Below are 15,535 nucleotides of genomic sequence, written 5' to 3' on the forward strand. Positions count from 1 at the left end.
CCCAGCCCTGCCAGTCAGGGGAAGGGCGGGACGCTGTACAGCACGGCAGCACTGAGGGCTGGAGCATGCTTTGCATACTCCACCCCCCTCACTGTGCACAGTGGGGCACCAGTTCCCGCACTTTCTGGGTCACGCCCACGGCTCCCTCCTCTCCTCAGGACGCCGGCAGCCATTCCTGTCAGCTCCTCTGACGCTGCAGAGGGGAGACAAGCTCTGGGGGACCCAGGCAGGGATTCTGGTGGCCACACAACCGCTTTAAGCGGGCGGTAAGCAGCACCTGAGGTGCTGGCCCCACTTGTGCAGAAGTGTAATTATAGATTATATGTTTATAGGCTATACTTCACACTGTATGGTGCACGGTTGATTTCTGGCTATATACCCTATTGTGTTGCTCAGGGGAGACAACAGCATGGCGCCCACAAGAGGCAGGGGTGCCAAAACACAGGCTTACTATGCTGCCTGCGCTGCATGTACGACCTCGCTACCGGCGGGTTCCACTGACCCTCATTGTGTGCACTGCTCGGCCCCTGTGGCACTTGCTCAGCCGGAGCCTCTGCTAAGGGGGGCCCAGGGGGAACCACCAGCTAACACTGTCCAGGTGACAGGGACGGAGTTTGCAGTTTTTACTGACAGACTTTCTGAGACTATGGCTAAGATTCTAGAAGCTTTGCAGTCCAGACCGGTATCTCAGACCATGGGCACTGTGGAATCATTGCCCCCTGGTTCCCCTCAGTTGGAACAACAATGTTCCCCCGGGGTGTCTCATAGATCCCAGGGTGAGGTCTCTGACACGGACCGCAGCCCCAGACCGCCTAAGCGAGCTCGCTGGGAAATCCCCTCGACCTCATCACATTGTTCAGGGTCTCAGAGGGAGGACTCTCTGTATGATGAAGCGGAGGTAGCTGATCAGGATTCTGATCCTGAGGCCGCTCTCAACCTTGATACTCCTGATGGTGACGCCATAGTGAATGATCTTATCGCGTCCATACATCAAATGTTGGATATTTCTCCCTCGGCTCCTCCAGTGGAGGAGTCAGCCTCTCAGCAGGAGAAATGCCGTTTCAGGTTCCCCAAGCGTACAACGAGTATGTTTCTGGATCACTCCGACTTCAGAGAGGCAGTCCAGAAACACCGAGTTTGTCCAGATAAGCGTTTTTCCAAGCGCCTTAAGGATACACGTTATCCCTTCCCCCCTGACGTGGTCAAGGGCTGGACTCAGTGTCCCAAGGTGGATCCTCCAATCTCCAGACTGGCGGCTAGATCCATAGTTGCAGTTGAAGATGGGGCTTCGCTCAAGGATGCCACTGACAGACAGATGGAGCTCTGGTTGAAATCCATCTATGAAGCTATCGGCGCGTCTTTTGCTCCAGCATTCGCAGCCGTATGGGCACTCCAAGCTATTGCAGCGGGTCAAGCGCAAAATTGACGCACTCACACGTACGTCTGCGCCGCAAGTGGCGTCCATAACTTCTCAAACGTCGGCATTTGCGTCCTACGCTATTAATGCTGTCCTGGACTCTGCGAGCCGTACGGCGGTTGCAGCCGACAATTCGGTGGCAATACGCAGGGCCTTGTGGCTACGGGAATGGAAGGCAGATTCGGCTTCCAAAAAGTGGTTAACCGGTTTGCCATTTTCTGGCGACCGTTTGTTTGGTGAGAGGCTGGATGAAATCATCAAACAATCCAAGGGAAAGGAAACATCCTTACCCCAGGCCAAACCAAAATTACCCCAACAGAGGAGGGGACAGTCGAGGTTTCGGTCCTTTCGGGGTGCGGGCAGGTCCCAATTCTCCTCGTACAAAAGGCCTCAGAAGGATCAGAGGAACTCCGATCCATGGCGGTCTAAGTCACGCCCTAAAAAGACCGCCGGAGGTGCCGCTACCAAGGCGGCTTCCTCATGACTTACGGCCTCCTCACACCGCATCCTCGGTCGGTGGCAGGCTCTCCCGCTTTTCCGACATTTGGCTGCCACAGGTAAAAGACCGTTGGGTGAGAGACATTCTGTCTCACGGTTACAGGATAGAGTTCAGCTCTCGTCCTCCGACTCGATTTTTCAAGGAGACGAACACCTTCAGTTCGTGGCACTGCCGTTCAGCCTGGCGACAGCCCCACGGGTTTTTCACCAAGGTCATGGCTGCAGTAGTTGCGGTCCTCCACTCTCAGGGTCACTCGGTGATCCCTTACTTAGACGATCTGCTGGTCAAGGCTCCCTCTCAAGAGGCATGCCAGCACAGCCTCACCGCTACTCTGGAGACTCTCCAGAGTTTCGGGTGGATCATCAATTTTCCAAAGTCAAATCTGACACCGGCCCAATCGCTGACATATCTTGGCATGGAGTTTCATACCCTCTCAGCGATAGTGAAGCTTCCGCTGAACAAGCAGCGTTCACTACAGACGGGGGTGCAATCTCTCCTTCAAGGTCAGTCACACCCCTTGAGGCGCCTCATGCACTTCCTGGGGAAGATGGTGGCAGCAATGGAGGCAGTCCCTTTCGCGCAGTTTCACCTGCGTCCTCTTCAATGGGACATCCTACGCAAATGGGACAGGAAGCAGACGTCCCTCGACAGGAACGTCTCCCTCTCTCAAACAACCAAAGCTTCCCTTCGGTGGTGGCTTCATCCCACTTCATTATCGAAGGGGAAATCCTTCCTACCCCCATCCTGGGCGGTGGTCACGACGGACGCGAGTCTGTCAGGGTGGGGAGCAGTTTTTCTCCACCACAGGGCTCAGGGTACGTGGACTCGGCAAGAGTCCTCACTTCAGATCAATGTTCTGGAGATCAGGGCAGTGTATCTAGCCCTAAAAGCGTTCCAGCAGTGGCTGGAAGGCAAGCAGATCCGAATTCAGTCGGACAACTCCACAGCGGTGGCTTACATCAACCACCAAGGAGGAACACGCAGTCGGCAAGCCTTCCAGGAAGTCCGGCGGATTTTGATGTGGGTGGAAGCCACGGCCTCCACCATCTCCGCAGTTCACATCCCGGGCGTGGAAAACTGGGAAGCAGATTTTCTCAGTCGCCAGGGCATGGACGCAGGGGAATGGTCCCTTCACCCGGACGTGTTTCAGGAGATCTGTTGCCGCTGGGGGATGCCGGACGTCGACCTAATGGCGTCCCGGCACAACAACAAGGTCACGGCATTCATGGCACGTTCTCACGATCACAGAGCTCTGGCGGCAGACGCCTTAGTTCAGGATTGGTCGCAGTTTCAACTCCCTTATGTGTTTCCTCCGCTGGCACTGTTGCCCAGAGTGTTACGCAAGATCAGGGCCGACTGCCGCCGCGCCATCCTCGTCGCTCCAGACTGGCCGAGGAGGTCGTGGTACCCGGATCTGTGGCATCTCACGGTCGGCCAACCGTGGGCACTACCAGACCGACCAGACTTGCTGTCTCAAGGGCCGTTTTTCCATCTGAATTCTGCGGCCCTCAACCTGACTGTGTGGCCATTGAGTCCTGGATCTTAGCGTCTTCAGGATTATCTCAAGAGGTCATTGCCACTATGAGACAGGCCAGGAAACCAACGTCCGCCAAGATCTACCACAGGACGTGGAAAATATTCCTGTCATGGTGCTCTGATCAGGGTTTTTCTCCCTGGCCATTTGCCTTGCCCACTTTTCTGTCCTTTCTTCAGTCCGGATTGGAAAAGGGTTTGTCGCTTGGCTCCCTTAAGGGACAAGTCTCTGCGCTCTCTGTGTTTTTTCAGAAGCACTTGGCCAGACTTCCACAGGTACGCACGTTCCTGCAGGGGGTTTGTCACATCGTCCCTCCTTACAAACGTCCGTTGGAATTCTGGGATCTGAACAGGGTGCTGATGGTTCTTCAGAAACCACCGTTCGAGCCAATGAGGGATATTTCTCTCGCACGCCTTTCGCAGAAAGTAGTTTTCCTAGTAGCAGTCACTTCACTTCGGAGAGTGTCTGAGCTAGCAGCATTGTCATGCAAAGCCCCTTTCCTGGTGTTTCACCAGGACAAGGTGGTTCTGCGTCCGGATCCGGAATTTCTACCTAAGGTGGTATCCCCTTTTCATCTCAATCAGGATATCTCCTTACCCTCTTTTTGCCCTCATCCAATTCACCAATGTGAAAAGGATTTGCACTTGTTAGATCTGGTGAGAGCACTCAGACTCTACATTTCTCGTACGGCGCCCCTGCGCCGCTCGGATGCACTCTTTGTCCTTGTCGCTGGCCAGCGTAAAGGGTCACAGGCTTCCAAATCAACCCTGGCTCGGTGGATCAAGGAACCAATTCTCGAAGCTTACCGTTCTGCTGGGCTTCCGGTTCCCTCAGGGCTGAAGGCCCATTCTACCAGAGCCGTGGGTGCGTCCTGGGCTTTGAGGCACCAGGCTACGGCTCAGCAGGTGTGTCAGGCGGCTACCTGGTCGAGCCTGCACACTTTCACAAAACACTATCAGGTGCATACCTATGCTTCGGCGGATGCCAGCCTAGGTAGGCGAGTCCTTCAGGCGGCGGTTGCCCACCTGTAGGACGGAGCCGTTACGGCTCTATTATGAGGTATTATTTACCCACCCAGGGACTGCTTTTGGACGTCCCAATTGACTGGGTCTCCCAATGGAGCGACAAAGAAGAAGGGAATTTTGTTTACTTACCGTAAATTCCTTTTCTTCTAGCTCCAATTGGGAGACCCAGCACCCGCCCCTGTTTTTTTGTGTACACATGTTGTTCATGTTGAATGGTTTCAGTTCTCCGATATTCCTTCGGATTGAATTTACTTTAAACCAGTTTATAATTTTTTTCCTCCTTCTTGCTTTTGCACCAAAACTGAGGAGCCCGTGGGAGCACGGGGGGTGTATAGGCAGAAGGGGAGGGGCTTTACACTTTTAGTGTAATACTTTGTGCGGCCTCCGGAGGCATAGCCTATACACCCAATTGTCTGGGTCTCCCAATTGGAGCTAGAAGAAAAGGAATTTACGGTAAGTAAACAAAATTCCCTTCTTTGCCAAGCCAGAAAAAAAAATATAAAATATATATATATATATATATATATATATATATATATATATATATATATATATATATATATATATATATATATATATATATATATAAAATATAATAATAATATAATATAATATAATGTAATGTAATGTGTGTATGTATGTATTCCTACAAAGTGACAATTCTCATTGACACCCCTCCCCCCCCCCACATCACTGTAATATGGGGTGTGTTGGTAAATGATGTTAGTAGCCTTTGCCATTGGAAACGCCAATCAGCCAGTTGTGAGATGTCTTTACTTAATTTACGTTTATGAAAGCTGAATGCTCTGTTACCGAAGAAACAAAGTTATATTAATAAATGATATGTAATACAGTGCCCCGCTCTTTGCAGTGCTTCTTATTTTTTGTATGGAGTCTCTTCTGACTAATACATGTGCACCCACACAACGAGTTACCATAACGACAAGGCAGGAAGTTCCCGGCCAGAGCGCTGACGTCAAAGGCAGAGCCGCTTGCCTCTGATTGGCCAGCGCTCTGCCTTTCATTAGCGATGACAGGAAGTTCCTCCCTCGTCGCTATGGATGCAGATACCCAGCGTGGACTGGAGCGGAGCGGCGCACTACAGCACCCAGGAGGCCGGCGATGAAACGAAAGGTAAACATATTATGTTATATTATATGCTCATCTTACCTTCCGTTCCATCGCAGGCCTCCTGGGTCTTGTAGTTCGCCACAAGGACGTCGCGATGTACCCGGGAACTACAAGAACCATGAGACCGGCGGTGGAATTGAAGGTAAGGTGAGCATAATACTGTGTGTGTGCGCATGTGTGTTTGTGCGTACATGTGTGTGTTTGTGTGGACTGCAAGTGCGGGTCAGCGTGTGGTGGATGGACGAAACCGTAAGTGTGTGCGGTGAGAATTTCGCTTGTACAGCAAAGCTTTCTCGTAAACCGGGTTACAAATTTACAGAAAGCTTTGCTTGGTAAGCGAAATTCTCGTTAAGAGGGTTACTCGTTATGCGAGGTACCACTGTACCTGTAAATAAAATAGTTTTGGCATTATTGCTTTGATACATTGTGGAAAAACTGTTCTTTTTGAATTATTTATTTACTCTGATATATATTCAGACTCTTAATAAGGTTTGATGAGGCTGATATGGGAAACAATTGGTAATACCTAGAACACTACGACAGTTGTCTACTTTCTAGAATGTCTTGAGAGAGAGGCACTTAAAAGGGGTCATCTAGGATCAGAAAAGAGAATCACCGATAACATTCACTGACCATAAAGGCTACCAGCAGGCAATTCCCGGGTGGGTCATAGTTGCTGAAAATGGTTTTCGTTTAAAGTTACGTTAAATTACCAACAGAGGAAAAACGCTGCTAAAATAATGACACCTAATATATACAAATGGCCATTTCAGCCAATCACTGGCCTCAGTAGAATATAGCCCAAGACCGCTAAGGCCTTTGGCTGCTAACATTACATATGGTATATGGGCTGTGATGTCTGCAGCCAGTGTAAACTGTATGCCAGCGGGGAGCATCAGGGAGTTTATATTGTTCATTTTCGCAGCACTGCTTCCTTTGGGCACTATTATCAGCACTGCTTCCTTTGGGCACTATTATCAGCACTGCTTCCTTTGGGCACTATTATCAGCACTGCTTCCTTTGGGCACTATTATCAGCACTGCTTCCTTTGGGCACTATTATCAGCACTGCTTCCTTTGGGCACTATTATCAGCACTGCTTCTTTAGGGCACTATTATCAGCACTGCTTCCTTTGGGCACCATTAGCAGCACTGCTTCCTTTGGGCACCATTAGCAGCACTGCTTCCTTTGGGCACCATTAGCAGCACTGCTTCCTTTGGCCATCATTAGCAGCACTGCTTCCTTTGGGCACTATTATCAGCACTGCTTCCTTTGGCCATCATTAGCAGCACTGCTTCCTTTGGGCACTATTATCAGCACTGCTTCCTTTGAGCACCATTAGCAGCACTGCTTCCTTTGGGCATCATTAGCAGCACTGCTTCCTTTGGGCATCATTAGCAGCACTGCTTCCTTTGGGCACCATTAGCAGCACTGCTTCCTTTGGGCACCATTAGCAGCACTGCTTCCTTTGGGCACCATTTAGTTACCAGCAGGCGTATTATCGTCTGAGGCAGAATTACAATGAAAAGTGCATTTAGTTTACAGCAGGCTTCCTCTCCTCAGAGGCAGGTTTGCAATGACAGGTAACACCTCTGTTCACAGCTGATGACACCGGATCCACCACTACAATACATGTTGTCACAGCTGACCCTGCTCCTTATCCATTTACAGTCATCTTTGCACAAGCGCAATAGACACATTTAATACAAGAGATGGGGTCTGGGTGTGACCATTCTGCAAAGTTCATGTCTAATTTCCTTAGACACCAGGAACTTAAAGTCTAACAAAGTCGCCAGTAGCCAGTCTGAAAAAAATTGACATTTTTTAAAATTCTATTCTATAAAGTATATGTAACACAAAAATCTGATTTTCAGCAATAGGGCCTTACGGAATTCCCTTTAAAATTTGACATTCCCTTTAATGTCACAAATATTATCTCTTTACCTTGCTTGGGTGAGAAAAAGGACTACACTAAATATTAATAAGCAAATTATTAAATCAGTTGTTATCACAGCACTGAATATGGATACTCACAAGAGGGGAAAAACTAGAGAGCCCAAAATAATGCATCCAAGTAAGCAATGGAAAACAGAAAGGGTCCTATATATCAAAATAGAGTACATACCCAGTGGTATTGATAATGGGTCACCTATAAAAATGGATCTGATGCGCGTTTCGCATCTAGCTTTATCAGGGGATCTACTGTACAATGGTGTTTATGAAATAAGTTTGTAGTTTTGCCAAGCCAGAAAAAAAAATATAATATATATATATATATATATATATATATATATATATATATATATATATATATATATATATATATATATATATATATATATATATATATATATATATATATATATATATATATATATAATATAATGTAATGTGTGTATGTATGTATTCCTACAAAGTGACAATTCTCATTGACACCCCTCCCCCCCCCACATCACTGTAATATGGGGTGTGTTGGTAAATGATGTTAGTAGCCTTTGCCATTGGAAACGCCAATCAGCCAGTTGTGAGATGTCTTTACTTAATTTATGTTTATGAAAGCTGAATGCTCTGTTACCGAAGAAACAAAGTTATATTAATAAATGATATGTAATACAGTGCCCCGCTCTTTGCAGTGCTTCTTATTTTTTGTATGGAGTCTCTTCTGACTAATACATGTGCACCCACACACGGATGTTAATGTTATTTGAACCTAGTGTTTGTTTTTTTTTGTCTTTACTCACAGAATTAGCAAATTTATCCAAGACAAAGAACAGAGTAATTTACTCATAGGACTTCTTATATCTTACTTGCATAAAAGTAACTTGTCGCAGGTAAGTGATTAAGTTATGTACTGTGTTATTCCAGATAAAATACACTGCAGGCTCTGTGCAGCTATGAGTTGAATGTTTGACTTTAAACCCTAATATACATGAGCAATTTGCTTGTAAATTGTGTTAATATATACAGTGGCCACATTCTGCATGGCGGCGAAGAACTCCCACTCTCATAAATTGGATTTAACAAACTTGGTCCTAAAATTAATATAGAAGCCTAGACTTAGAGACCAAATTGTTAGAAAAAAATAACAGATGACTGAGCTTCCGCTGCCACTCTTAATTCCCATCGGTTTTCCCTGGTAGAGTTTCCCCCTTATGTGGCATTGCTCTAAATTATATAGCTATTGGCCTCTGTGGTGTGCTTGCGAGGTGAGGTGACCCAATCTGTTTGGTACTTATTTGTTTTCTTTTTTTATGTTGTTGCTATGATTTGCACGTTGTTTATAAAGGGGTGCCTACTGCCAATTACTGTTTATACTAAAGCAGCAGCGATAAGAGCAAGATCTGATCGCTGATACCAACAGCCAATGGCATCTGTAAAACACAGCTGGCACCTACTGTGTGGAGCGGGCTCAGATTCCTACCCATTCCCAATATTCTTTAACAGCCTATGTTGAGAAGGAGTGAACTCCTAAAATTAATGTTAAAATCTCTTAACATAAGAATTAAAAAGAACACAAATAGTGTTGTCAGGGCCGCAAAAGTATGGTAAATGCTGTAAAGAAAAAATAATAAATCATGGAACTACTGTAGTTTATTGGTTACCATACCGCCGCTGGAAAAAAAAATGCAATAAAAGCTAGCAAATGAAATGCATAACCAATCTGTTTGTTTTCCCCACTAGGACACTGAAGTGGACATCCTGGAGACCGTGCAGAATTTGCTAAGACATTGTTTAAATCCCTCAAGTTTCTTAAAGCCACTAGGCAAATTATTTGCTATAGTTCAAAATAAGCTATCACGGCAGACGCTTTGTGCTACATTTCAGGTACTGTATGCATCAGGTGTTAAGAACATTTATACTTACCGTATTTTTAAGACTAAAAGACAGGTTTTAGCAAGAAAAAAAATCTTGCTAGAAAGTTTCTTACGGTCAAGAGACATTATCCTATAATTGAGAAGGCAGACAAAGCGGTCTACCCGATCACAGATGACTGCTTACTGTTCCTACTAGACACTGATCTGTCTAATTGAGCGAAAGCTGACAAGGACCTAAGTAGCGGAAGGACCTTTTACTTGACTAGCTGACTTGACATGTCTGAGATGAACTTCAAGCCATGGTTACATATACTGTGTGTGTGTGTCTGTGTGTGTCTGTGTGTGTCTGTGTGTGTCTGTGTGTGTCTGTGTGTGTCTGTGTGTGTCTGTGTGTGTCTGTGTGTGTCTGTGTGTGTCTGTGTGTGTCTGTGTGTGTCTGTGTGTGTCTGTGTGTGTCTGTGTGTGTCTGTGTGTGTCTGTGTGTGTCTGTGTGTATTTTGATGTAGCAGAGCTGTGTGTGCATGCATTGATGCAGCATGGTTCACTGTGTGCGTTGATGCAGCGGGGTTCACTGTGCGTCGATGCAGCGGGGTTCACTGTGCGTCGATGCAGCGGGGTTCAGTGTGTTCGTCGATGCAGCCGGGTTCAGTGTGTGCGTCGATGCAGCCGGGTTCAGTGTGTGCGTCGATGCAGCCGGGTTCAGTGTGTGCGTCGATGCAGCCGGGTTCAGTGTGTGCGTCGATGCAGCCGGGTTCAGTGTGTGCGTCGATGCAGCCGGGTTCAGTGTGTGTGTGTGTGCGTCGATGCAGCCAGGTTCAGTGTGTGTGTGCGCGTCGATGCAGCCGGGTTCAGTGTGTGTGTGTGTGCGCGTCGATGCAGCCGGGTTCAGTGTGTGTGTGTGTGTGTGTGTGTGTGCGCGTCGATGCAGCCGGGTTCAGTGCGTGCGTGTGTGTGTGTGTGTGTGTGTGTGTGTGCGCGCGCGTGTGTGTGTGTGTGTGTGTGTGTGTGGATGGAGCAGAGGTGTGTGTTTGGGGCAGTGAAGTGCAAATGTGTACGCTACAGAGTGCACAAAATGTGTGATATAAATCTATAAGAGTATAATGCACATGCTGCTGATCTCTTACCTCCCTAGTCTATCCTAGTGACATTGACCCCTCCACTTCTTTACATTCGCCAAAGAAGTAATTGGTAGGAAATGTTTTTCCTATCTTCCATTGTATAAACCTGGGGTGTGTCTCGTATTAAGGCGCGTCCTATAGTCTGGAAAATACAAAAACATTTAGTAGCTAATTATTTTTATTTTTTTTTGTCTGTCTTTTAGGTCCTCTCTGAACTGGATCCTCAATTAGAGTACATTACTGATGTTTCTGTGAAGGTTTGTAGCATTTTGTCTTTGAATGGCATTTTTCATTTAATGATGAGGATTGGATTAAACTTCTTATTCATTTTTTTACAGTTAAATGCCTTTGATCAGAAACATTTGGATGATATACACTTTGACGTCAGATTAACAGCCTTCCAACAAGCAACTGCCTTCATTAAAGAGATGAAAGCTATAGATGTGAACTATATTCTGCCACTTATGCATAACTGTTTCTACACAATACAGGTAAATCTTCTCATTGGAGTTATGGATCATAATATAATATTATAGGGCTACATTTACTCCTTTTTGTGGAATAAAGTGGGTCCTCCAATAATAAAAGAAAAAAATCCCTATTATTTAGAGAAGAGCAAATAGATTCACTTGACCCTGGACCAGTGGCCACGTCAGCATTTCATGGCCTTTTGATGGACGCTCATGTCTAGCAGTCAAAGAATATTAACGTGGACCCTGGACCAGTGTCATCTCAGTTCTATAAATAATGTTATATGTCCTTCAAAACTGTCTATTTTTTGGCCACTTAACCCTCTCCTTGAGGACAGTGGTGCAGGTACGTTTGTTTACATGCACCCCTTCCAGGTTTTGGTGGCTCCAGTGGACTACATTTCCATAAAACAAAGCGCTGGTTTCTCAGTCTACACCAGCTTTGCCTGTTAATGTCCACTCTCCCTGCAGTGTACTGCCTCCACTCATCCCACCATCTGTAAGCAACCCACCTAGTACCACTGTATTTGTCATGTACATGCTAATATATGATCATTGTGTTTCTGATAAATCCTCTTACTTTACTGAGCATGCAGGTGTAAATACCATTGCTGCATGCTCTGGAAAGATACGACACACTGCGCTTATGACGGTGATTGTTATGAGGCATTGCATGCTAGATTAATGGAGAACCAGTAATGAGCGGGCACTTCCATGCACGGATGCTCGGATGGGCACAACTGTAATGGAAGTCAATGGGGAGCTTGAGCATTTTTCAGGAAAATCTTCCAGATAAATGCTCGAGTCCCCCATTGACTTCCATTATACTCGGATACTTGAATCGCACCCATCCGAGCATCCAACTCTTTAAAAGTACCGAGCAGTCGAGCATGGTAGTGTGCACTCAACACTAGAGGAGCATGAGTAGGAGTGTGACAGAACTGATCATGCAGCTCAATAGCCAACTGGTGCATTCTCAGTGGAAGAAGAAACTGCCTCTGGCTTGGACGTTGGTGATGATGTGTTTGAAAATGCTCTTTGCACGTGACGAGATGTAAACAGAGCACCATCAGAAAAGCAATATAAAACAACCAAATGTGGAGATAACTCTGCAATGATAGCATTTTTCTTTATCGTTCCTTTGGGAGACACAGACTTTGGGTGTTTAGCTTCTGCCTCCGGAGGACACACAAAGTACTACACCTAAAAGTGTAGCTCCTCCCTCTGAGCTTATACACCCCCTGGTGAGCCAGTCCCAGCCAGTTTATTGCTTTGTGTTCAGGAGGCATACATCCACACATGCATTCTCATATGATTTTTTGCTTTTTGGAAAGAGATTGAAGAAATGCGGGTCCACGTCTGGACTCCCGGCATGTCCCTTCTCACCCCACTGTGTCGGTGGTGTTGTAAGGTTGATTTCCTAGGCTGGAGCCTTACATGCCGTGCTCCTTCACCATCCCTCCTGGGCTCTGGATTGAAGTGGGAGCCAGCGCGGTCTCCATGCCTGGCAGAAGACCGGTCTCCGTCCACAGCCCCTTGAGGACTCTGCTGGACCGGAGCACTCATCCCCAGGGACCTGGCCCTGCGTCTCAGCAGCTAAGTACCTGAGACGTTCATATGTTGGGGGTCCCTGTCCTTTATTGTATGGGGAGAGTGTGTTGCTGTATTTGTTTTTGGCATTTCCGGCGCGTTCTCTGGCTTTTGCCCGAGAACTGCGCCGATGGTGCCTGCGCGTCGGCCTCGCTGCTCAAATTTAGGCCCTGGCTTCGCCGGAGGCCTAGTTTCTGTTACCTGCCCTCGCATGTCACTCATGCAGAGGGACAGGCACGGCTCCTCCCGGCGGCCGTCCTGCACAGGGGAGGGACACTCCCCACTGCTTGTGCGTGCCTCCTCCCCTGCAGGTCTCTATGGCCCTCCAGATCCCGCTTTCCTACAGGGACGCCCCTCTGTCCCGCCCCCTCTCTTCGCTCCGGCGGCCATTTTCTTCGACAGGGTTCACTCTGCGCTGGGCCATCCTGCACTCTGCATCCCTGCTGAGGTGCTGTGCATTGGGGGTCCGGGCTTCGGGATCTGGAGGGCACACAACACTGCTTCCAGCGGTCTGGTAACCCACAGCCGGTCTCTGGTTGTGGACCTCTGTATATACTCCCTGGGGTTCATTCTCTTTGTAGAGGCTGTCCCTACTCCAGCAGCATGTCTCACACGAGGAGCAAGGCCCCAAAGCTTTATACTGTATGCGCTGCATGTAAGCTCCTGCTGCCTGAACCGAGCACCTATCCACATTGTGTTGTCTGCTCTAACTTGGAGGTGCCACAGCCTGGAGTCTCACCCCCAGTGTTCTCTCAGGCTGCTTCTGCACCTATGGCTGAATCCCCGGCCTGGGTAGAGTCCTTTTCTAGGTCTATCTCCCAGTCATTTGCTGAGTCCATGGGACTTCTGTCCAGGACTTTGATGAATATGCATCTGCCCCCTTCACAGGGTGCCTCTAATGCTCTTGCTAAGGGTCCTTTAGGATCCCTATCATCTGACCTCCGTCCACTGGAGCTCACAGAGGATTCATCATCAGGGCACAGACCCCGTCCTCCTAAGATGCGCCGCAGGGTTTCCCCTCCCTCCTCATCCCGCGGTTCTGATTCAAGAGCTGACTCGCAAGATGAGGAGGATGCCTTTACAAGGGGCTCGGAGTCTAACTCCATGTGCCCCATTGATCTTTCCGAGGGTGACTCAGAACTTAGTGACTTGATTGCTTCCATTAATTCTGTACTGGATCTCAATCCGCCAGCATCAGAGGAGCATCCCTCTCTGGCAGTAAAGCACCAGTTTACCTCGCCTAAGAGAGTAAAGAGTGTGTTCTTTAACCACTCCAGTTTTCAGTCCGCTGTGACCAAACCCAGGGCCTGTCCTGACAAACGCTTCCCAAAGCGTGGTTCTGATGACAGTTTTCCCTTTCCACCTGAGGTGGTCAAGGAGTGGGCTCACTCCCCAAAGGTAGACCCTCCGGTGTCTAGGCTCTCAGCCCGGACCGTTGTGTCGGTGGCTGATGGCACTTCCCTTAGGGATGCCACTGACCGTCAGATTGACCTTCTGGCCAAATCCGTGTATGAAGCGGCGGGGGCCGCGTTTTCCCCAACTTTTGCAACAGTGTGGGCTCTCAAAGCCATCTCTGCTTCTCTAGAGGAGATGCATTCCCTCACCAGGGAATCTATGCCCGAGATGGTTGCCTTAACTTCTCAAGCTTCAGCTTTTTCATCTTATGCCATGTCTGCCATGCTAGAGGCTTCTCACCGCACTGCGGTGGCTTCGGCTAATTCCCTCGTTATCCGCAGGATCTTGTGGCTTCGAGAGTGGAAGGCAGATGCTTCTTCAAAGAAGTACCTTGCTGGGCTCCCTTTTGCTGGTTCCCGGCTGTTCGGTGAACAGCTGGATGAAATTATTAAAGACGCTACTGGCGGGAAGAGTACTTCCATGCCACAAACCAAGACCAGGAAACCTGCCGAGGGTAGGAATCAGTCGAGGTTTCGCTCCTTTCGTTCCTCCAACTGGTCGTCCTCTAAGCCCTCCGCCTCGTCCGCTAACTCAGCTAAGGACCAGAAATCCAACTGGCGCCCAAAAGCGCGTCCACAGAAGACCGCAGGAGGTCCTGCCACTAAGGCAGCCTCCTCGTGACTCTCTGCCCGCTCCAGCAACGTCCTTAGTCGGTGGCAGGCTCTCCCACTTTGGTGACGCTTGGTTTCAACAAGTCTCCGATCAGTGGGTGAGAGATATCATCTCTCACGGCTACAGGATAGAATTCTCTTCCAGCCCGCCAAACAGATTTTTTTCTCTCAACTCCCCCCTGCTCCAAGGCCGCCGCCTTCTCACAGGCCGTGGCAGCCTTGCAGGCCAACGGAGTAATTGTACCAGTTCCCACCCGGGAACGTTTCAGAGGTTTTTACTCAAACCTCTTCCTAGTTCCCAAAAAGGACGGTACCTTCCGGCTCATCCTGGATCTTAAGCTTCTCAACAAGCATGTTCGGGTGCGGCACTTTCGCATGGAGTCCCTGCGATCAGTCATTGCCTCAATGACCCAAGGGGATTTCCTGGCGTCCATCGACATCAGAGATGCCTATCTACATGTGCCAATTGCAGTTTCACACCAGCGTTGGCTACGCTTTGCAATAGGAGAAGATCATTTCCAATTCGTGGCTCTCCCCTTCGGGTTAGCCACGGCCCCTCGGGTATTCACCAAGGTCATGGCAGCAGTGATTGCGGTTCTGCACCTCCAGGGGTTGGCAGTGCTCCCTTACCTGGACGACCTTCTAGTCAAGGCTCCATCCAGCGCAGACTGTCAGCGGAGTGTCTCGCTCACTCTCGCCACTCTAGCCCAATTCGGGTGGCTTGTCAATCTTCCCAAATCCACTCTGACTCCTACCCAGAGTCTCACGTACCTAGGGATGCAGTTCGAGACTTTGCCGGCACTTGTGAAGTTGCCCTTAAACAGCTGTCACTCCAGTTGGCGGTGCGCTCTCCCCTAAGGCCCCGCCGTT

At 48.4% G+C, this 15,535-nt stretch overlaps 1 protein-coding gene across 2 annotated transcripts in view; it reads left to right on the forward strand.

Moving 5' to 3' along the window:
* Positions 1–15,535, forward strand: part of UTP20 (UTP20 small subunit processome component) — a 355,063-nt gene that overhangs the window by 220,413 nt on the left and 119,115 nt on the right. For both annotated transcript variants that reach the window (XM_075344692.1, XM_075344693.1), the window contains exons 32-35: positions 8,350–8,437; positions 9,288–9,431; positions 10,743–10,796; positions 10,878–11,030. In XM_075344692.1, coding sequence (XP_075200807.1) covers positions 8,350–8,437; positions 9,288–9,431; positions 10,743–10,796; positions 10,878–11,030 — 439 coding nt within the window. The remainder of the gene's footprint in view (positions 1–8,349; positions 8,438–9,287; positions 9,432–10,742; positions 10,797–10,877; positions 11,031–15,535) is intronic.

The sequence above is a fragment of the Anomaloglossus baeobatrachus genome, chromosome 4, assembly GCF_048569485.1.
Source record: "Anomaloglossus baeobatrachus isolate aAnoBae1 chromosome 4, aAnoBae1.hap1, whole genome shotgun sequence".
NCBI classification, from domain to species: domain Eukaryota; kingdom Metazoa; phylum Chordata; class Amphibia; order Anura; family Aromobatidae; genus Anomaloglossus; species Anomaloglossus baeobatrachus.